Source organism: Amblyomma mixtum, chromosome 10 (assembly GCF_055824585.1).
Source record: "Amblyomma mixtum isolate Tamu chromosome 10, ASM5582458v1, whole genome shotgun sequence".
NCBI lineage: Eukaryota > Metazoa > Arthropoda > Arachnida > Ixodida > Ixodidae > Amblyomma > Amblyomma mixtum.
In genome coordinates, this window is record NC_143021.1 from 123,468,437 (window position 1) to 123,492,221 (window position 23,785).

General features: G+C 46.9%; 1 protein-coding gene across 1 annotated transcript; it reads left to right on the plus strand.

Annotated features, from left to right (window-relative positions):
- Positions 1-6,919: 6,919 nt before the first annotated feature.
- Positions 6,920-15,536, plus strand: LOC149326835 (uncharacterized). Its single transcript, XM_089564695.1, has 3 exons — positions 6,920-7,077; positions 7,618-7,714; positions 15,429-15,536. Exons 1-3 carry the CDS (start codon positions 6,920-6,922, stop codon positions 15,534-15,536), a joined length of 363 nt encoding a protein of 120 aa, XP_089420821.1.
- Positions 15,537-23,785: the final 8,249 nt, after the last annotated feature.

Here is a 23,785-nt window from a genome sequence, read left to right on the forward strand (position 1 = left end):
TGGCAGTCTTGATGCCGTAGGTACTACAAGAGCATCTGTAGACATCATAGGTAGCGCCTGTCGTGCGACATATCCTTTAAAACCGTTTGCGTTCAACGTCACCTCCGGCGGCTGTATCATAAGTGTGAGGGCTAGTGCTTCAGAGGCGCACATGTAGTACGCGACGAGGTCAAGTCACGGCAGGATGCTCTCATGACAACCGTTTCAACCGTTTCAAAGAAAAAAAAACTATTGACGTTTAAGCACCCCCACTAGTACCTTGATCACACTATAATGAGAAAATGGGCCACTGCCTTAAGTTGCGAAAAATTTTTTCTGGAAGATAGCATGTGTATCTCTGGAAGATTGTGTCGTGTTGGTTGCTCGTATGTTCTGCCATGTGAATGGAGAGCACTTCCGTGAGCAGGCGTGCTCATATAGATTTTACCCTGGCAGCCACACGCGCCACATCCAAGACGATGGCATGGACAGTGCCTTTTGATGTTCCGTTAAAGCATTACAACTATTATTGCATTGACATGCATGATTGTGTTTATAGGCAAGGACGGTATATGGCACTATAAGAACCAGGATCAGCCGATGGTTGTCGCCGGAAGACGTCCAAGCTGTAGCAAACTTTATAACTTGAGTTCTGTACACGAGGTAACTTCGGGCAAGCTCGGAAGGACCAACAGCCCTGATCTGCCGGGATAAACCACATACATTCGCAAGCCGACTGCAAAAGGCGCTGCTATCGTAGAAACTCCGGGAGCTGTAATCAAAATTCAAGAGGACATTAGGTTGTCAGGAATAGGCAGCGATTAAAACAACCAATCATCTATCGGAGTGGATGAAGTGGTCATATTAGGTTTCAGATCCTCGCCCTTCAGAGCACGAACGCTCCCTTTTCGTGAAGCGGCAGTGAGCCCTATATTGCTTCGTATTCCTCGCTGGTGACTGATGGCAAATAATTACGGGAGGCTTGTTCTTCACATCAGTGTGCCGCCTTGCGCGTGCCTCTGGCCACCGGACAATGCGGGTGAAAGTGCTTGGCCTGACTGTCCACGCTTCTCTTCAATTGTGTTGTTAATAAAGGAATAGCTTCTTCAGCTCTTTCAGCATCGTGCATGATTGCGAATGGACGGAATATTCTAGACTTGCTTGGCCGTCCCTGCAGTGCGTGATGAACATCCAAAGCGTTTTCAAAGCAGAGCGGAAATAATTTTTTTTATGTATCTCGCATTGATCACAATATAGTGATGCCTAAGCTGGTGGACATCAGGGAGGAGCTCCGGAAAAATGAACTCTTCCAAATATTGGGAAATCTTAGCTTAAGCTATGTGTTTGTGGGCAGGCCGATATTCTTGTCTCGTAATTTACAAACATTGGGAGAAAGTGGCCGAATTCCTTTTCTATTTCAATCGCCTTATTCCCGATGCATCACTGCGACAGGTGGCTCCATTATACAAATCGGAAAGGCTTCCGGGGCAGTACTAGAAGACCACTAAAGCGCTATCGACAGACATTGCTCCGGTCAGTTCACAGGCGACGACTAAATAGAGCAGTTTGTTAATTTATTTATTTATTACGTATACATTCAAGACACGTAGGCACTACAGAAAGGAGTGGTAAGTTTGTAACTTTAGTTGCCGAACAACAACAGCAAGAAAACTTTAAGGCACCTTCAACCGCGACCTTGAAGTGAATGGCATCACAAATGGAGACTGTGGAGGCGAGAAGGCGCTTTCACTCACTAGCTGTTCTTGGCCAAAAGGAAGAATGGTTCGAATTAGCACGGCAAGCTGGCTTTCCAACTTTGTGCTGATGATCGATGCGAGATGAGGTGTAGCTGGGTGCGGTGAAAAGATTATCTTTCAGGAATGGAATAAGGTAGCACATTTTACAAAAAAGACAAGCGCAAGTTCTTGAGACACAGAGAAAGGTCAGGCAGAATAAGTGTATGTTTCGTGGAGTTGACACTGGAATTATTGCACTGGGTCTACTGGTTAAGCGATGCGGCACTGCCCTTCGGTGGCAGGTGTGGCAACGGTGGAATTTGAGAGACTAAGGCTGCTCTTCCCGAGCACCCCTCAGGAGCATTCATTAACTGAGCTGCCACCCGCCATGGTGGGCACTGCGTATAGGACAGTCCAAGGGTGCTTGACAGCATAAAAAGTCCCACAAGGGGGCCAGTGGAGAAGCATTTCTGGCGATGCTGAGTGTCAGTCATGGTTCAGCGGGAGATCTGGCGGCAGTGTTCGGCATCTTGCGCGAGTTCAGAAACAGGAGTATATTTCGCAGACACCGGGTTGGTAAGGAGGAATGGTCGCTACAGTAGCAGGCAGATAAATGTTGTAAAGAATAAAGCAAGCAACGAAGCCAGGTCAAGCACAGAAACATGCTGCGATGGTAGTGCCGCTCAAGCGCAGGTTCACCTTCTTCTATCCCGCAAATCTGCGTCTTCGTTTTACAATATATACCAGGTGTTTAGGGACTACTTAAAATTTTCTAAAAAAAATGTTTTTGGTGTAAACATACACCTTTTGTGGCATACTATTGCCCGTTTAACACCACTTGCTGTGCGTGCTGGAAAATCATGCTTACACCTTCACGGCGCAAAGTCAAACACGGACAAGTACGGAAACACCGCAAAGCGCTGACTTCACCAAAACTTTATTGCGGCGCGCAACGTATACGTATACCCTATCGCGCGCATGCGCTGAAACGAGAGGAAAAAAAAGGAAGATGTCACGCTTTATCTGGCACCGGCATCGCATTGCACCAGGACCCACTCTCCAATGAACCGGCAAGCAAAATGCGGGCTAAAAAGCTATCACGCACGAACCCAGGAGGGCCAGAATTATATCCCCACATTCGTGACTCACGGCAGGTTACATTCCTAACACAATTGGCGCTCTTCTTCGAAAGAACCCCGATAGTTCACAAATACGTGAACAAAGTGGCGAGTGAGATAGTGGGAGCTTCTGAAATTGCTGAGAGAGTGGACGATTGTGTCCGCACTCCGCCGGTGTTTTTGGATGAGAAAGAGCGCCAATTTCGCTGCACAGTGCAAAAATACATGGGCTTTCGAAAGCATGCATGAAAAGCAACACCTCCAGTGCAGGTAAAAAAGCCAAATTTTCTCGAGCTCTAGCGCCAAGGGTAACCGCGTTTTGGAAATTCTGAACTATGATAGGGCTAATACCAACGACCGTCTAGAAAACGACCGGCTACAGTTTCGACCAGGTGCCCAATTTTACTACTTGAAAAGTTTATTATTATTAATTAGTTAACCACCTCATTACTTCAGAATATTGACCGGTTTTCTCGAGTCCGCCAACTCTCATAATACTATGCCTCAAAAGCCATATTTTCACCCAAAAAGAGTTGTTTTGAAAATATTTTTAAAGTGTTCCCTGAAACACCCCCTATATACACGCCTGGCGGGTGGCCCACAACTCGGAGGGACAGTTGGCAGCCTGAGACAAACATGGCAGGTACCCCGGCGCGGCTGCTCGGTGGTTACGGCGCTCGGCTGCTTACCCGAAAGGCGTAGGTTCGATCCCGGCCGCGGCGGCCGAATTTGGGTGAAGGCGAAATTCAAGAGGCGCGTGTGCTGTGCGATGTCTGTGCACGTTAAGAACCCGAGGTGGTCGAAATTTCCGGAGCCCTTCAGTACGGCGTCCCGTATAAGCTGAGTTGCTTCGGGATGTTCATCCCCCATAAATCAATAAAACACAAGGCAGGCTCCTGACAAACAGACAACCAAACAAACGAATCATAATTATCAACCTGACTACGTTCACTGCAGGAAAAAGGCCTCGCCCATACCTGTACAATTAACACGGTCCTTTGGCAGCTGGTGCCGCCTTATCCCCTCAAACTTCTTTATTTCACTCGCCCTCGTAATTTTCTGCCGTCCCGTGCTACGCCTGCCTTCTCTTGCTGTCCACGCCGTTGCCTGATGACCACGGGTTATCTCGCCGTCGCATTGCCCGTCCTGACCAAGGCCATTTCTTCTTCTTCACTTCGTCTAAAATACCATTCACCTCGGTTTCTTTTATGACCCACTCTGCCCTCTTCCACTAGCTAGCTCTTTTGTCCTGAATTAAATTTGAATCGTGATCGGTACCCAGCACGTTCCGGCCTCATGGGTTAGTACCGGTAAGAAAAAGCTGTTATATACTTTTCTCTCGCAGGATCGTGGTGAAGTGCGTGTCATAATCTGAGGGAACAGCCAAACAAAAACACATCGGCTACAGACGGGGAATCCACACTATAGGTGTTACAGCACTATAGTGGGTATGATCAAAATAAACGGAACGACTAGCAGATCTTAGCATATCTTTGCAAGTTTTTCAACTCTACCTCCTGAAAAAGGTGTTATATGGCGGAGTGCAGGGAAACTCGTTGCACGTTGTTCGGTCCTTCCCAGTTCTACACGTGGTGCTGCAGCCGTAGGACATGCGGGAGGAGGTGGTGGTAACGCCGGTTCTAATGCGCACGTTGTTGAAAAGAAAAAGCGGCTTCTTGACGCTCTGGTGGATTCCTTAGTAAGGCTGGAAGTTTCCGCGTGCTTGAGATTCGATGTACGTAAAAGCTCTCGCCCTCACATCTCGAAAAACTTTTGCGATGTTTACATACCAATTACTATAAGCACCGCAGCTGTAGAAGACACACGAAACCTAGCCTTCTTTTAGTATTTATTTTCAGGGTGCTCTCCATGCGTGAATAAGTTTAATTTCCAGCGCACGGTTGTTATACAAAGCATAGCTGATAGCTTATCTCCAGCCTACGTTTGCCAGGTGAGCTGTATTAGAAAAGGAAATATGTCTTATTGTTCGAAGCAGCTGCTAAATAACGCACGCCATCTGCACGGCAAAGCGAAAGTTTGCAGTGATAATGTTTTTTTTTTTTTTCAGTAGCAGTACTGTGTAAAGCACAGCGATCGAGAGACAGGACGCCAGTTTTCAAGAAACATGCGCGGTTATTCAGCCATTCGGGCTCTGCATGCAAGAAGCAGAAACGCAATTCTTTATTATCCGCCATTCACGTCCATTCTTTTATTGTGGCAGAGCCGGACAGGTAGGTTATTGATCACAATGTGATTGGGCTGGCGCTTTATGAGAACTGTAATCAGGACTGGTACATAGTAAGTTTGCTTCATGGTTAGGATGCGAAACTAAAAAAGGAAACGTTATTTCTGAAAACATTGGCAGCACAATGTCACCCATATATCTTTCACATAATTTTATAAAGTCGCCTAAAATTTAGCCCCTATCACTTGCGCTCGCTATGAAGGATGCCATAAGGCAGTTTTAGCTGACCGGTTTTACGGTCCCCTCCGATTACGCTGGCCCGCCAAACATAAGCATAGCGGACGTGCGGCGACCAAGTTTATAAAAGCAAATTGTTCCGCTGGTAAGGCTAAGCAGAGTGGTTTGGCTTGTGACGCCATCTAGCGGTGATAAATAGACCCTATTTGATGAGCAAAATCGAAACTTGTGCTTCTAGTTCATATCCACTCCGTGGATTCCAAGAGAAGGCAAACGTATCAGGGGGCGGCAGAAAGTTAGGTGGGCGGATGAGATAAAGAGGTTTGCGGGGATACGGTGGCCGCAACTGGCAAAGGACAGGGTTAATTGGAGAGACATGGGAGAGGCCTTTGCCCTGCAATCGGAGTAGTCAGAGTGGTGATGATGATCAGTTCATATCTGTTTGTTTTTGTTTGCCTAGAACTTAACAAGTGTTAAGTGAGCAAGCGTACTTAAAGGGCACCTGATCGGGCAGCTCAGTGAAAGAAAACGCGACTTGCATTGGTAGTTTGATCCACACCGATTAATGCCACACTGTTCATGCGAGGCGCCGCTGTGAACCGCTATATTAGTGTTTTTCCTTTTTTCTACGCTGCGCAAAACAAGAATTCAGACTGCGGCAGTGCATGTTCCCTTTGGCGCTACTAAAGTGGAGATAAATAGACGATCACTTCATTTGGAAACGTTTGCAGATTGTCGGCGTGAACACTTCTGGATATGAGTACACGAACGTCTGCTCAGCAAAATAAATTTAGGCGTGCGTGAAGGGGGCGACTTTCCCATATTTGCTCTGCATTTTGCTGGTGTAGCCCGTACGGAGGTCCATGCCGTTTTTCGCAGCTCGCAACGTCCAATCGCGCTTGGTTACTACTGCGGCATTTTCAGACACCCACTTCCACATGCGCTCACCGGCGCTCGAAAGGATTCACCCTGACTACGCCGCAGTGCAAAGAGCGATCTTTGTCAATTTTGAAGCGCTTTAAACGAGTGTAGTGTAGAAAATGAGCGCTTGATACAGTGAAACTGGAAAGCGCTCTCAGACGCGACCGTCGAGCCAAAAGCAAACGTCTTGAACTAACCGGTAAACTGGAGCCATTTCGATACGATACGATGCTGCACTAAACCGGCGCGCCTGCAGAACGGAGGCGCCACACCGCTGACCCGCTAGCGGGGAGCGTACTGCGCATGGGCACTTGAGCGTCTGCCCCGCTCAGCTGGGTAGCGGGCCGCAAAACCGGTCAGCTCAGCTAAAAGTGTCTAATAAAGAATCAACTGGGAAGCATTAACGACAAGCTCGTAGCGTCCAGAAAGTTTTCGGCCAGGAACAGCCTGGAAAAATCGCTGAAGCGCCTTTGTGATAGCTCTTACGGTTTTCGTTCTTTTTTCTCGGCGACAGCAACTTTACAGTATGCAGATTCTTCGTGCAACGTTAATACACTCGCGCATCATGAAATAACCAAAATATTTTAATATATGACAAACGTAGTCACCCTTCAAATCATCGCTGCCGCACGCGCTGTGGAAACCGGACACCATATCAATGTTTCAGGAAAGGCCACGTGAGGTCGGCAGAATCGCTGGAACGATCGTGCCGTGTTTCTCAGAGCACTAAATGCCCCGTCAAGATGTGGACGGTGCGACTGAGTGGTGTTCCAGAGCAAGTCAACCAACGTGCCGTTTTCATCAACGGCAAGTTATACTCGTTCGGCTCTTTTCACGAGGACGGGCCTCACCCCTTAAGGAACGTCGTCGACGTGTCCATCTTCGACTTTGCAACGTCGCGGTGGGATATCGTGGAAACACATTCACCGTCCAATGGCCAGCCGAATAACATTTTCCGTCGCACCGTTGTCGCCTACCGTCACTGCGCGTACCTTTGGGGATTACAGAACGGCTGGGAGTCGGACAGCGTCCTTTACAGTTTCGACACCAACACCATGTCATGGAGCTGCCCTCAAGTGAATGGTGAGGCGCCGACACCGCATTACGGCGCCTCAGCTTGCATGGTCGGTCATCGCATGTATATTTTTGGTGACCCACATGATTCCCAAGACATCAGCGCGCTTGACCTGGATACCATGGAGTGGCATCGCGTCCCCACCAGTGGAGAGGTCCCTCCTCCGCGATCCTTCCACACGGCCTCTGCAATCGGGACCCGCATGTACGTGTGGGGTGGCGGCTTAGCTGCCACTTTTCTCGCAGGTCGCTTTGCAAACGTCAACTCATTGTTCTACCTGGAAACAACCACCTCGACCTGGGTGCGTTCACACGTACAGGGCGTTCCCCCCGTGGGTCGGCACGAGCATTCAGCCTTTGTCTACAGAGGCGAGCTGTACATCTTTGGGGGCTACAACGAACTTATGGACACTTACTGTGCAGACATGCACAAGTACGACCCTGAGACATCGTGCTGGAGTGAGGTGAGGCCGCGGGGCTTAGGCCCGTCTGCCAGGTGGTTTCCAGGCTGCTGCATTACTGGCGAAAGAGTGTTTGTGTTTGGCGGTTATGGCCCGGTACAGGACCCGGAGGAAGGAGAGGAGGAGGAGGAGGAAGCGGCTCTGACCGATCTTCACGTGTTGCACTTGGAACCGACACTGAAGAACTTGTGCCTGCTTGCGGTCGTCGATGCACGACTGGATGTAAGCGAGATCCCACTCCTTAGGAATCAGATCAACGCTATGCTGTCACCATGATGGAAGTCACAGGCAGATGATGCACCTGAATCAAATTGAGTGCCTGTGACGAAACTGTATTTTTAGTGGACGATAAATGAGTTTTGTGCATGTATAAACACCTCTATTTGAAAAGCACTTTTGGAGTCAGCCTCTGTTCTGTCACATACAGTAGTTTATAATGATATAGCAGTTAAGCATTACTTTTTGTAGGAGGGCGAAATATTTGTCCGAAGGAATATTTACTCCTGTATATCTATTTCACTCCATCCTGGCTGGTTCTTCTACTGATTCAGGATAATATTATTTCGCTTCAGTCTCGTGCTCGTCTCCAGCTGCATTAGAACATACGAGACATATTTTTCAAGGCAGACGGCAGCGCGGCTTCCCCGATTACATAGTAATCCTGCATTTGAGCTGGGCGCCAGGATAGATTCGTCTACATCTGCAATGCATCGGAAAGCGACACAGTTTTCGCCTGTTCCTGCATTTCTGTCCACAAGTTCATCCCATAGGACATAATGGGTAGCAATGCTGACGACTATATATTTTTGGCTCGTATCTATAGATTCCTAATAACATCTCTCAAAGCACCAACGTCTATCCATTTCTTAACTTTTCCCCGTATTGCTCGTGATAGCTTGTGCATCAGATCGTACTGGAGGTATCCAACAGCATCTTGGCCGGACCAAGAAATTTCCTTTGATATCTAGGACGTCGTATCTATACGGATAAGGCGCTGGCACAGGCGCACATGGCATATCAGTTAGATTCGGAACGAACCATCACACTACCCCGATAAAATGGCGCTGCACTTAACGAGTAACGTCATGTGGTTGCCTTCTAGGCCTTGCCCACTTCAGGAAATGTAGGCGGCAGATAACCACGCTAGAGGATGCTGCGGACGGCATTGAACAGCGCCTTTCTGAGCGACTCTACACATTTTATCGGGAAGGACGACTAACTTTCGTGCTAGTCGTAAATGTCTTGCTTTGTGCACGTTATTTCGTTAGAGATAGTGCAGGTTGTGTTCGCTGCTTCCATAAAAGAGTGCAAAAGCGCGCTAATTTTGCTAAGCCCATTTTTGTATCGATATGAAATAACCACGCGGTGTCTCAATCAAAAACTCAAATTAAAAGCTGTCTTCAAACGCAACTGCGGCACAAATGCGCTTCAGGTTTGCTTCGCCTCACCGTACTGTACTTTCTCAGCTCATTCTCATACTTTTTTCTTTTCGCTTTCCGCGGCTTTTCAGCGGATTTAGAGCCACGGTTCTGACTCCATGGTCGCGGGTCGAATATTCACCCATTTCGATTTAGGCAAATTATGAAAACCCGTTTCGCATTGTATGTGTTCCCTAATGGAGCCCAGGTGCATAAAAATATGGGTTAGCATGGACGTAGGGCTGGTGCGTTTAATACGATAGCACAGCCTTGCACTGGCGTGTTTAACCAGGCGCTACGCCTGTACAGTCGTAGTTAACGCTGATATCGTATTTATTATTGCCAAGACATTTAATCACGCTTAACTGAGAGCCCTTCAATGCAGTACAGTCCACACCTTAAGTACAGCCTCGGTGTGCTAAACACGCAAAAACCTACCACTCAAGAGCTTCGATGCGCTTTAGAGGGGCACGTACCGCTATTGTGCAGCCGTGGCCGAGTCTAGAAAGTCCGTGGTCTATAATGCGGTGATTGACTGCAAGTGCGTGAGTACGACCACAAGGCACGTTCTTACGTAGAAATGCGTCAGCCGTAGTCGACTTCACAGTTGTCATCTAGATCATCATCAGCCTGGCTACGCACATTGCAGGGCAAAGACTTCTCCCATATCTCTCCAATCAGAACAGCCCAGAGCCATGCCTCCGCAAACTTCTTAATCTTATCCGCCCATCTACTTTTCTGGCGCCCCCCGCTACGATTACCATGAACTCAACCGATTCGCAGTTGTGCGTGCTCGCAATTTACACGTCGTAACCTTAGTAAGCGCACACATATTGGAGGCTCTCCGGCGTGCTCCCTCCTGTTGTGGCAGGTTGTGAACCACTCCTATTAATTTTTATTCGATACCGCAGCGCTCTGCATTACTGCACTGACACTTCACCTGCTGTAAACGATTGTGGTCACCTGCGTAGATTCAGGTGATAACACAGATAAACTAAACGCGAGCGTCATTTGTTGATCGCCCAAGAAGTCAGTCACTTCCTCGTCTTTAGGGAGCCGTGACGCCGGGTCAGTCATCACTAAACTGACCACCGCTGAAAATCACTGGCTCTTCGTGCAGCCGTATCTTTACGCATTCTCGCGCCCGCGAAGAGACCGACGCAAGATGCGCCAGTAGCATGCGAACGTAGAAAGTGCGTGCAGCGAACGAACATGGTCAGTCATAGCGCCGCGGCGTCATCGTGCCCGATCGAAGCCTCAGAATGCTAGTCGAAGGAATGGCGACCGCCCGTTGCCCAGCTATCAGTGTTTCTAAACGCACTGAAATTCCTGCTCGAGTTCCTTATGCGGAGGCCTGATATTAGTGTTATTTCTTGAAGAATCAACATTGGGTGGACGATTAGAATTTACTTTCTTCTGAACCTTCTCGAATATCCTCAAGCAGTTAGTTGCCTTCTTAAAAATTACTGTGACTATTCTAATGTTTTCTTCCTTGCGACTACAGGCACGAGTCTCATATAACACCCGTGTACTCTGAGAGCAAGTAAATGTAAATGGCTTTAGGCAACCGCGAAGCGTATATTTTTCTTTGCGCGCATAGGAAACTAAACCATACCTTGTGCAACCCCGCAAGTTAGTCGTCGTGACAAAAGAAGGCCCGGGAAGGAATGCGTTGCAACTTCGGCACATCAAACTGCTCTTTTGCCTTGGTACCGATGCACGTGTTTGTTAGGAATTTCTGTGAAGCTTGCGTCTTATGTGTAAGCAGACAAGAAAAGGGAAATCAGGGGTGTGTTATGTAAGGCATTGCAACCAAGGAGGTGAAACTTCCTATATCACCCAGCAGCCACGAATTACTGACGCTACGCCAATCCTCTTTCTCTTGCGTTCATAGCCGTTGGAGGCCGAAATCTGGCAACGGACGCCCGAAACACGTGGGCGGGGGTAGTTGCTGGCAAGGCATCTGCTTTAGGCACGGAGATGGAAAAATCGGGCCTGCTAAGGGAGGTCGCCGGATGTATAGTTGTCCGCCTGCTCTGCGCGTGGCCTTGCGCGGCGCTTTACATGGGTTTTTCTACGCCGTTTTTTTCGCGGTTGTGGCATGGTAAAATTGTATGCGCTGCTAGTCGACCATAGTAACGGGGCCTCTCGCCTAATGTACGAAGAGCAGATAACATATTCCTCCATGGTTTTATTGACACATATATCCTTGTCGGTACATTCAGTATGAAAGAGATATTTCTCAAAATACACTATGTCTCGGTTACAGCATTCCACACAATACAGATATTGCGTGTCGACAGACCAGAGCTGTTAAGTTTATCGCAAACGGCGCACCTGACACTCTAAGTCCATAAGTTTGGGCATCATCCATGCAGTACATCTGCAGACATTTCGCGCATACTGTTCACTTAATTGAGAAGGATCATTATGTGCACAGTGAGTTCACGCAATTTAATGCATGCACGATGTACCTTACAATCGTATATTATTGCAAAAAAATGTTAGTACCTACGTAAACACGTGAAATGAAACCACTATTCCGCTAAGACCTTCAGTGTCCTTGGTAATATATGTGCTATTGTCAAAAAATGCCGCGCATTTATGAAAAAACAACAGCACCGTGCGAAAACGATCTCGACAGCGCGCGCAGCTAGATAAGGGGAGAAGGCAACTGTAAGGGATCGGTAGCGCGTGCGGGGTCATTAGTATCGCTAATTCTTTGTCAGCGGCCCGCCGCTGCCGTCTTCAATGCCCTCCTCCCGGCGGGAGGGGGCGGCTCGGTGCGCTTGACCTTTCTGTCACCTTTCACGGAACGATTCGACTGCGCGCGAAGGCGCCGGGCCGGGCGAGTGACCATCGCCCTTTGGGGTCGATTCGCACCGGCTATTCAGGGAGCGGTGAGAGCCGCCGCACGCTGTTCGCCCCCTTGTCTTGGCGGACACCAGGTATGCAATGCAAACTCGCGACGAAAGTCTGGTTCGAAACGTTGCAGGCCTTCCGGAGTTTAAGCACTGCCGGACGGAACGGTGTCAGGGCGCTGTTGACGAGGGGGGGGGGGGGGGGGGGCAATAAAAATGACGAACAGCTGGCGACAGCGCGGCTAGCCGGGAACAGCGAAGGCCTGAGTTTGGTGACCCGACTGACCAGGTGTTGGTAAGGCGCCGGATAGCTAAGAGCCTTGGGAAAGCTAAGTAGCCTTGGATAGCGCGTCCAAGCTCGCAGTGGCAGTTACAGCGGTAACTGCCCGTTTAAGCTCAATAATCCCTAATTCCGGGACGACGCCAAAGTCGAGGGTCATCGGAGGAAACCGATCGCACGTGGTGGCACGACTGTGTGTTTGCATTTGGTTTCTCTCTTATCTTTGCGAGTGAAAGGTTGCTTCGCCTGGCACGTGCAGGCAAGACTTTGTGTTTGTGTTTGTTTTTGCTTTTATTTTCCGCTGTAGACGGTGATCTGACCTACGGAAGCTGGAGGGACGGACATGTCCTTGATAAACCAATCATGTTAGTACCGCAACATGATTGGCTGCTACCGAATGTGGGCCCGGCCTTTAGGTCCTTAAAACCGGGCTACGGAGCCGGAAAAAGGGTGCCGAGCTAAGGTCAGGTGCTATGCATCTTCGGCTATGCCAAGTAGGGGCCTCCCCTAGTGGTAGCCAGTTCCGCCTTTTGTTGTTTTCTCTTTCTGCCGTTTAATTTGTCGCCAGTGCTTAAACTTGTATGGGATGTAAATTTCTGTACATAAACTTCAAGTACTCCCTTTGTCCGTGTATCATAACTCATCGCAACACCATCTCTGACGGGGCACACCTGGTGCGCGGAAAACCTTCAGTCTTCCAGTTAAACAAACCGTCTCTGGTGGGGCGCCCCTGGTCCAAGGAAAGAGAAGAACCTGAAATTTACTGGCTCAGTCGACAGGATCCTGCGGCCCTCGGAAGACGGCGCAGTAAGAAGACTGAAGGCAGGGAAAAAGGCGACGACCAGGCAACATATCAGCGTTCGAGAAGGGACTTGCGGAGGGACGGCAACAAGGGCCACGGCAGTAGTCGAGCGACGCCTGAGTGCATTCAGCCAAGGGAAGCAACGCGTCGAGACTGAAACTGGATGGTCACCTACGTGTCGAAGCAAGCGACTTCAACGTGCAGAGGACCAGCGGCGTGCTACAGCTCATCGCAGCGTGCGGTGAAAGTGGCGGTGGACTCAGACACCAAAGAGCTGGCAATGCGGATCGATGCATCGAAACTGTGAGTTTCCTTCGTCGCATTGTTCACGTCCCTTGTTCTTGTCTTCAGCCGGTAGGACAGCTGACAGGTACAGAAGGCGCTATGGAGGGTATCTGTGGTGACCCACACTCGATGTGAGGTACCAGGTGGAATTAGCGAAGGCGCGCTTACCGTACCTTCAGGTCAAACGCAAAAGTAAATGGTTCAAAGGCGCCGCTATGCGAGGAAAAACCTCCGGATTTGAAGGTGTTAGAAGCAAAGCGCCAGCAGCTTCTACAGAATGCGCTAGCGCCTGGCCGTGCCCTTTGGAGGGTCACTGCGTCCGAAACGGCGGCGCATCGAAGCGCAGCGGCAGATGACGCGAAGCACCACGTCCAGGTACATCTTCTCCTGCGCCACTTTGCTGCGATGAGTGACTGTGTCGCACACGGAGGCCCTCTGAAGAGTGCGGCCATATGCTAGCGCATTCTAAGAGTGGACGACCCTGTACTCATCCCTTTGTTGAGCTGAATTTTCCAAGGTATCCGAACGCTATGCGAAGAAATTCGGAACGCCTGGAGGCGCCCTCAGCAGAGGCGAGCGCTTGGGAAGAGCCAGCCGAATGTAGTAAAAGTGCCTGGCTTCAGCCGGTCCAATGTGCAGCGTGCCTCGAGCGCACAGCGCGCTCTGAAACGAACAGCATCAGATACTACCAGCCTCTCTAATAAAGGGACAAGCAAAATGTTTACTGTGATATTCGCTGCAAACGCTGAGCATGCTGCAAGCAGTTAACGTCATATGGATCGATCTGAACAATGCAAACAATGCGATAACTGCAGAAAACAACCGCCGGCCGTGCGCAGCTTAAGGAACATATTAGGAGATGACGGTGACCCAGTCGTGTGCTTCGTGCGCATGCAGCCACTCTCGTGGAGTTTGCCTACTCGTTCCATGATAGCGCACTGATCTACTGAGCGAACAGTCGTAGCTCGAGTGGTATTATTAAAATAACAAAAGAGAGTACAGTTTGTTGCTGTCTGCAAACTGTTTAGACCGCCGATAATTTTTTGGCTCACTGTCTAATGTCAGGTGCGTGATCACAGCCTGAAAAAAAAGTCACCGAGATACCCCACTACAATGCAATGATTTGGCTTGGCTCCACACTAGCTGGCCGCTAATGAGGACCTTGTGTAGCAGCACAAACCCCCGACCTGCCTTGTTGCACGATAACTTGAATAGGCCTGCGCGCTCGAGTAGCCCTCTCTACTACTGCCAGAGCTTCTGCTGCTATGATTTCGTTTCGTCAGCAGCGTACTTCGCGCCGCAGCCGAATCGCACGGCCAATCATATTTCAAAACGTAAGAGAGAAACTTCACTGCATTGCCGATTAATTTTGCCAGCGAACAGCGCTCCAGGGGATCAAGGGGCAAGGTGGATAAAACCGTCATATTTGACGTGTAGCACGTGTCATGCATAAAGGAAACACGGCAACGCGCGGCCCGCGCTTCTGTGAGCGGAAGTGCGGCCAGATGGCGAAAGTTTGCGGATGTGCGGAGAGCTCGAGAGGCGGCACCTATAACGCCGTTTCCAGTCCGTCCTCAAGCTCCTACTTGGCGGTTCACGCTAATTTTATTTGGCAATATCAGACAGAGAAGCAGGCGACGGCGCACAACAAAAAAGTGGACGGCATTCCAAAACCAGGACCATAGGTAATGCAAAGTGAAACGTTAATACCAAAAACAGTGTCAAGGGTAAAAGGATAAATACGAAAACAATAGAACCATTAGAGAGTGGCAGCAAGAACAAAAACATTCCTGTAATTCACAAAATCTTCGATGAACGTTACTTCCTCCTATGATAACGAAACATGGAGGGTGCTAACCTATCTGTCAGTGGCCTTCGAAATATTGCAGGCTTGAATTATTTCTTTGCCACATTTTTTTTTTATTGAATAGCTTCCAGCATTATTTTTGCAACCTCTGCTGTAGTAGAGAGGCACGCTGGGCTACTCGACGGATGCGCGTCTTGACTTTGGCAGCAGCGGCGGAGCGGATCACACGCAGCCTGCTGAATCCTTCTTTCTGTACTGTCCCAGGTTATCGCGCTCTCCCGGAATACGCAGCTGAACTGTGAGCCTCCCGAGGTGCTGCAGAAGTTTCTGTACCCGGCACTCTTCTACGGCCTGGCGGAGCCAACGTTTTGAAACACGCGCCACATCGCTGCTGGCCACATCGCTACAACGACTCGGCGCAAGCGCTGCTGCTATCTGCAAGCTACGCTACGGCAACGGCGGGGGCGGCTCCTCTCACTTTGGCAGCAGCGGCGGAGCGGATCACACGCAGCCTGCTGAATCCTTCTTTCTGTACTGTCCCAGGTTATCGCGCTCTCCCGGAATACGCAGCTGAACTGTGAGCCTCCCGAGGTGCTGCAGAAGTTTCTGTACCCGGCACTCTTCTACGGCCTGGCGGAGCCAACGTTTTGAAACACGCGCCACATCGCTGCTGGCCACATCGCTACAACGACTCGGCGCAAGCGCTGCTGCTATCTGCAAGCTACGCTACGGCAACGGCGGGGGCGGCTCCTCTCACTTTGGCAGCAGCGGCGGAGCGGATCACACGCAGCCTGCTGAATCCTTCTTTCTGTACTGTCCCAGGTTATCGCGCTCTCCCGGAATACGCAGCTGAACTGTGAGCCTCCCGAGGTGCTGCAGAAGTTTCTGTACCCGGCACTCTTCTACGGCCTGGCGGAGCCAACGTTTTGAAACACGCGCCACATCGCTGCTGGCCACATCGCTACAACGACTCGGCGCAAGCGCTGCTGCTATCTGCAAGCTACGCTACGGCAACGGCGGGGGCGGCTCCTCTCACTTTGGCAGCAGCGGCGGAGCGGATCACACGCAGCCTGCTGAATCCTTCTTTCTGTACTGTCCCAGGTTAGTAATTGTTGTTCAGTGCCGCTTGCACTGTTTATAGGCGCTCCGCTGTTTGCTGCCAGTGTGATGGGTTGCTGACAATGTAAACGCGATACGCACGTTTGAGGGCGCCCTAGGCCGAGGCAATATTCTTGTCTACCATTGTCGTTTGCTTATGATGGAGCGGTGTAACATCTGTCGGTGTGCAGTGAGTGATGATGGTTTTGCATTGACCTGTGGAGAATGTGAATTTTTATTTCATGTAGGAACGTGCTCTGGCGTCACTGAGCAGCAGTTTAAGTCCAAAAAGTTTGCTAAGAAGTCTTGGAAGTGTGAAGTTTGTAAAACAGGAAACACCGGGAGTCCACATACGAGGACATCTGATAGTGAAGTGGTGGCTAAACTTGTAGAGATGGACCGGAAATTAAACACGCTGCTTGAATTACCGACCAAGGTAAACGGCATAGAAGAGTCTATCCAATTACTCTCAGATCGCTTTGACGCCATACAGCAACGTCAGGACCGCCAAGAAAAAGAACTCAAAGATATTAGGCGCAAAGTCGAGAGCATTGAGAAATCCGGAGCCACTAAGCAGCTAGTGCAGCTTGAGACAGATATAGATGCACTTGAGTGGCGAAGCAGAAGCCTGAACATCGAGATCCACGGTGTTGCTGAAACGAAGGGCGAAGATCTTTTTGAGAAAGTAAATGACCTGGCGAAAGAACTAAACCTAAATGTTCTAACTAGAGAGGACGTGGTAGCACTCCACAGACTGCCAGCAAAACCAGGAAACACGCCAGGGATTATAATGCGCTGTGCTCGCCAAGAACTTAAGAATGCTTTCATGGCTAAAAGGAAAGCTTTGAATGGACCTGACGAGAAGCGGTACATCTGTGAAAATATGACGTCTCGGTCTAAGAAGCTGCTTACATTCGCTAAAGAATGGGCGAAAGGAGCAGACTACAAATTTGTGTGGCACACAGGCGGCAAGGTTCTCGTGCGCAGGGCTCCAGGTGAAACAGCCACAGTTATCAAATGTGAAAGTGACTTAGACGCTCTACATTCGTAGACGTCCTTTCTAGTTTGTAGCCTTTTGAAACTTTCTCTCCTTATGGACAGCTTGCAATCTATGCCAAAAGAACAATGGTTCACTCTTCATAACTTGGGTTCAAAACGACTGAGCTGTGTTCATATGAATGTCCAGTCACTAAATAAGAAAATTCCAGAGTTGGAGGCCTACTTTGCTGGCATAAACATACACTGTGATGTTGTTATGTTTAGTGAAACATGGTGTAATGAAGATTCTGAGGTATTTAGATTGCCCAATAAAAACACATTTTATTTGAACAGGACATCAAGACGTGGCGGAGGTGTTGCAATGTTGATAGATGACTCTATGAAAACTGATTTGCTATCTGATTTCTGTTCGGTGACCGATGACTACGAAATGCTCTGTGTTGAAGCCAATTGTTTACTTTTTGCTACATGTTATCGGCCCCCTGATGGAGACCATAGTGCATTTTTCAATTTTCTTGAGAAATTTTTTGTCTTTGCAAGTCAGAATAGGCAGAGAGTTATTATTGGCGGCGATCTCAACATTGATATCAAAGGTGCTACTCGCAAATCAATAGACTTTGAAAGACTACTTGCATCCTATGGATACGCGAATGTTATAAAATCTGAAACAAGGATAACTTCCACGTCAGCTACTTTACTTGACCTTTTTATCACAAACTACGATCTGCCATGTGTCTCCAGTGCCGTACTAAGCTGCTGTATAGGCGACCATATGCCAATATGTATGTCCGTTAAAGCACCCGAAAGAGCACCGAATACGAAGAAAGCATGTATAAACTTGCAAAGCATCACTGAAAACTCTCTAGAGGCTTTCCGCATCGACATACAAGGTACTTGCTGGGATACCGTGTTTTTACAACATACAGCACAGGAGGCTTATGATACCTTCATAAGTCACTTTGTGACAGTATACAGGAAACACTTTGTCTCTAAAGAGCAAAAAATAAATAAAAAGATTCGTAAGCCTTGGGTAACCAATGAGCTTTTAAGGAAAATTAGAAAACGAGACAGGTTGTATGCGAAATTTCTAAAAACTCGAGAACCCTCACATCTCAAATTGTTTAAGACCTTCAGAAATAAGTTAACTAAGGAGTTAAGAATAGCAAGAGACGCGTATTATATTCAGGAACTTGTATCCTGTACCGGACAGACGGCTAAACTCTGGAACAAGGTAAATGCTCTTACAGGACGGAAACAGAAGGGGGAACAACCACAAGAGATTTCGTTAAATGGACGCTTAGTGAGAGACCAGGAGCTTGCTGATGCATTTAATCAGTACTTTGTAACAAAAGATACAGACCAGAATGCTCGTCCTAGCAATGACCTCACAGCACCTAGAAACAATAATTCCATTTTTTTCGCGCCAACTGACAGTGAGGAGGTGTGTTCCATTTATCTCAACCTTAAAAATTCACGCAGCTGCGACATGGACGACCTACAGATACGGCCTGTTAAATATGCCATACGTGAACTCGCCCCTATACTGGTGTACATTTATAACATGTGTATCTCTTGCGGGGTTTTTCCCGACAGAATGAAAACCGCAAGAGTAATTCCTATTTTTAAAAAAGGCGACAAACAGAATATAAAAAACTACCGTCCAATATCGATTCTCCCCATTTTTTCTAAAGGTTTTGAGAAAATTATCCTCAATAGGCTGTCTTCATTTTGCAGTAAACACCAGCTTATAACCGAAGCACAGTATGGATTTCAGAAAGAGAAGTCCACAGAACTAGCGCTTTTAGATCAGAAAGAGCACATATTAAGAAACTTTGAAAACAAGCTTTTAACTCTCGGTATATTTGTTGATTACACTCAGGCGTTTGACCATATCAATCACAATATTCTCCTCAATAAACTAGAATGGTACGGCGTAAGGGGCACACCTCTCGCTTTATTATCTTCCTACCTCAAAAACAGGCACCAATTTGTCTCATTAAGCGAATTCAAATCGCAAACCCAGAGCATAATCTCAGGCGTACCACAGGGAAGTATTCTCGGGCCGCTACTTTTTAACATTTATGTTAATGATATAGTATCGATTTATCAAGAAGCAAAATTTATAATGTACGCAGATGACACGAGTATTTTTTTATCGTCCCGCAATTACACAGAATTAATAAGAATGGCAAATGAACTTCTCGGGAGACTTTCGATTTGGTCGAAAAAAAATTGCCTACAGGTTAATTGCAGTAAAACAAAAGCAGTAATTTTCCGAACTCAAGGAAAAGAAATCCCACAGTACCATAATATACTGTTCGAGTCTATGCAAATTGAGGTTGTTAACTCAATTAAAATTCTTGGTGTAACCTTCTCCAGCAGCCTACAATGGGACGAGCATGCAGATTCAGTCCTCAAGAAGCTAAGCAGTACGGTTGGTATGCTAAATCGCAATCGACACATTTTTCCTACTTTTGTTAAAATACTTTTGTATAATGCCTTGTTTGCCTCGCACATTAATTATGGTCATTTAGTATGGGGTACAACGACACAATCAAATCTTAATAATATATTAATCATGCAGAAAAGGGCTCTACGTATTATTGCCAATGTATCCTTTACGGAACACACTGAACCACTCTTCGAGAAGTATAACATAAGAAAGATTCACGACATTTACACATACAGACTTCTGCGGGATTTTTACTATAGCAGCAGGAAACATAATTTTACGTTAGTGAAAATCGCGAACCTGCATCAGAATGTACCTGCCTACACCACACGCCGCGCAGAAATATGGAATGTTTCGAGATACAGAACTAATTATAGCAAACAGATGCTTGAGAATAATTTACCAAGGTTGTTAAATTCTCTAATTGAAATGGGTATCGACATTCTAAGCATGAACCCGTCAAACTTTAAAGCCTTCATACGCTCCTATACTGCATAAAATGTAATATAATATATTTTTGTCTTTATTATTTCCTTAATACCTCTGTCTCTCCTTCATACATATTTGTGAATGTTTCTATGTTTTGTTTTGGGCTTTCTTTATTCACTTCTTGTGTTTTGATGAGCTGACTGCCACCGCCGCTCTGCCAAGTGTACACCAGGATGCAGGACCGGTCAAGCCTCCAGGAGGCTTTTTGCCTGCCATCCTCGACATTATATCTGTATGGTGTAATGTTGGAATAAATATTTGAATTTTGAATTTGAAAATGACGTCACTGCGCCATAAAACACGCACAACCGAAACAGAAGTGCCGAGAACGCGCGCACTCACAACTGAATTTTATTCAATGAAAGATGATTGCGCGAAAAAATAACACCCACGTGGTTATCGCTGCCAAGTAGTTGGGGTCACATCCTCGCGCCTAGAAATGGCGCTTCACAACCTGAAAGTTCACCGGAATGATCGCTAGGACACACGTGTTGTTTTTTTTTTTTATAGTACTGGCCTCGAACAACTCTCAGGTACGGCGTCACTGTGCCTGCAAAAATTTTTTGTCTTGTCTAGAACCGGAAGCCGCAACTTCTCCAGTTTATTTTTGCACGCACAACAATGTTTTTGAACGTGGGAATACTCACCGGAAGACAGACTTTAAGATTTTCCTCTACCATCTTTCATACAAAAAAAAGTTCAGTTGTCAGTCTGTCCGCGTCTCTTCCACTTCTGTTTGTGTTGTCCGTGTTTTTCTCCAGCTACCTTGTTTTCAAGAGGAACATCAGCTCTTTCGCTCTCTCTTTGAAAGACAAATTCACATTGACCAATATAGGCACTGCAGTGTGAAAAAAAAACTTCGTGCACACTTCCACTTGCGCCTTTCTTGAATGGCCCAGTTCGTCATTATCTGCATTTGTGGTTCTTTTTCTTGAATGCGATAGGGAAGAATCTTGATTAGTGGCATGGTGCAGGAGACAGCATTTTCGTGTTGCCTCCTGGTCGCCTTTGTTAAATTATTCAAAGCTTGTGACGCAGAGGATCTCATATAGACGCTGAAATTTTAGTATACAGCAGCTGATTTTTTTTTCCCATCCAAAAATCGCTTGTGCCTCAAAGCTATCTTTCGCTTAATGATGACAACCTTTTTTTTTTCAAGAAACTTGAAGGCTGTTAAATTTTATGCGGAGTTGCAAAAGGTTGTACGAGAAAAACACTTACAATTCCAGGTACATAGGGATACACAAGTAACAAAAACTCGCATAAAGAATATAAATATCAATTCTTTTTTCTGTCGTCCTATTGTGAACAAAAGCATAAAATTCCACCTATGTTTTGAAACTAAGAACGCAGATGCATACGCAGCTTAAAATACTTCAGAAACGGCAGGGCGTGTTGATTCCACAACGTTAATAAGAACACGTAGTTCAACTCTTTTTCGTTTCTAATTCTATGATTATTTTTATTACTACTTGGTCAGCAGCGCACCACAACTTTGACCATCCATATAAACTTATTCTGCAATGATTTTGAAAATTGCACTGCAAGGATGTAATAAAAGCTAGGTGGTCGCAGTAGCCTTACTCTCCAACTAGAGCGCTTGTCTCTCACATTATTTTTCCTAGCTGCTGCTTATTTATCGAAACCTGGTGCTGAGGCATCCGCCGAAAATGTGGAAATTTCTGCGCCTTCCATTTTTTTTTTTGCATATGAACTACTGCCAGCTGTCACTGAAAAATATTTTAAGCGTCGCAAACTGCAGCGTCGCAGACTGTTGGTTGCAGATTGAGAGCACTGAAGTCTTCAGTTTTTAGCCCTTAGTGGCGTGCCAACCTTTGCAAGGTATTTTTCATGGTCATGGATGCCTCCTTTGTATGCTCTAGCTTTCAAAAGAAACGATTATTAGTTTAAGCGGTTTGCACCTGTAAAATTAAAAAAAAAACCATGCGCTGACACAGCGAAAAGCTGATTGTCCCCGTAAATACCTGCATTAAGTAATGCAGACTAAACCTTTGTAATGAATATTACGATAATAAATAAAGCAAAGTTTGAAAGCGGCTTTGTAAAGTTTTGATTTTGCATTATACTCAGCCAACGCTTAGACGCATGTGTAGGAGTTTACAGTTCCAAAGGTTTCTTTATTTTCCAGCACAAACTCTTTTGGAAAAAAGACAAATGTCCTCTGTTTGGGATGCTTTTATTGCTGATTATTTTTAACATGAATAGCCAGAAGATGGAATTCAGAAAGATTTTCAGATGGCAGCCATTTTCTAGAAAAATCGAAACTGAATGACGGAGAACACAGCACGCAGCTGGTATCTGCTCACATATCTCCCTGTTCTTTTCGAAGCCGCATAGTATTTGGTGATGACGATGATGCGGAATGCATTGAGCAACTGTGTGTTGTATATGCCACTCGAACAGAGCTCAACAACGAGCGTGTGTTGCAGTTTAACACCACGTGTGATCCGTTGTGAGAATGTGTGTCTGCATAGCGGAATAGTGTGTGTGGAATAGTTAGTCGTATACAGTACTATGCGGCGGGCATGTGTTGTGCAGTCCTGGATTAGCGGACAGACGACAGACGAGAACTAGGTGTGGGATTTCTAAACAATCAGTATATTGCTGGCAACATGGAGGAGTTGTACTGTATTAACGGGATAATGGCAGTTATCACAAATAGGCTTAATAAGAGGTACAAGATGAAGGTGGTGCAGGTCTACGCGCTTATGATCACCAGAATGTTCGAAGATTCTATAAGACGTGGCATAAGCAATGAACAAAGTAAATATGCAGGGTGCATTTTGGCTCTGCAAAGTGCTGCAAGGGGAAACGGTTTCCTGCGTACTTTGTTTTCTTGTAGTTATATATTATTTTTAATTTTTGTTTGTTTTATTTTTACTTTATTTTAATCTTTGTCTGTTTTCTTTTTCCTTCTTTAGGTTTTTATTTTATTTAGGAAGCCCATGCATTCACTAGATGCGCCTTTATTCATACCCAAACCATGACCCTTCGTGGCGGATTGCTAGCGTCTCCACTTCAAATGCGAAATTCCCAGGTTCGATTCCTAGCCTGGACAATTATTTTAAGTACTGACGCCGAAATGCGGACACATTTGCTAACATTCCTTGGTCACGACAGTATGAGGCATTAAAGGCTTCCGCCTTAAAATCACATACACTGTACTAATGGGTGACTTCAGTGCGAAGGTAGGCAAGAAGCTGGCCAGAAACTATAGGGTAGGCTACTGTGACATAGCCTCCAGGAATAGCCTAGAAAAGTTATTAGTAGAGTTCACTGATAGTAATAACGTACTGATCATCAATGCCATCTTCCTGAAAAGAAAGAACAGGAAGTGGATGCGGAAGAGCCGCTATGGTCGAATAAAAATGAAATATACTTTACACTATGCGCTCACCCTGGCATCGTAGAGGATGTGGTGCAGCTCGGAAAGATGCGTTGTAGCGATCACAGAATGGTAAGGTCTAGAATTAGCATAGACCGGAATAGAGAATAGCAGAAATCAATGAAGCGAAAGCCCATTAACGAGTTAGCGGTAAGAAGGAAACTAGAGGAATCCAGA

What these genes read in the sequence shown, in the direction of transcription:
- LOC149326835 (XM_089564695.1), top strand. Translation starts at nt 6,920, where the DNA reads ATGTGGACGGTGCGACTGAGTGGTGTTCCAGAGCAAGTCAACCAACGT. An exon ending in TTCGACTTTGCAACGTCGCG is followed by an intron (nt 7,078 to 7,617) that starts GTGGGATATCGT and finishes CTTTGTCTACAG; the next exon opens with AGGCGAGCTGTACATCTTTG. An exon ending in AGACATCGTGCTGGAGTGAG is followed by an intron (nt 7,715 to 15,428) that starts GTGAGGCCGCGG and finishes GTACTGTCCCAG; the next exon opens with GTTATCGCGCTCTCCCGGAA.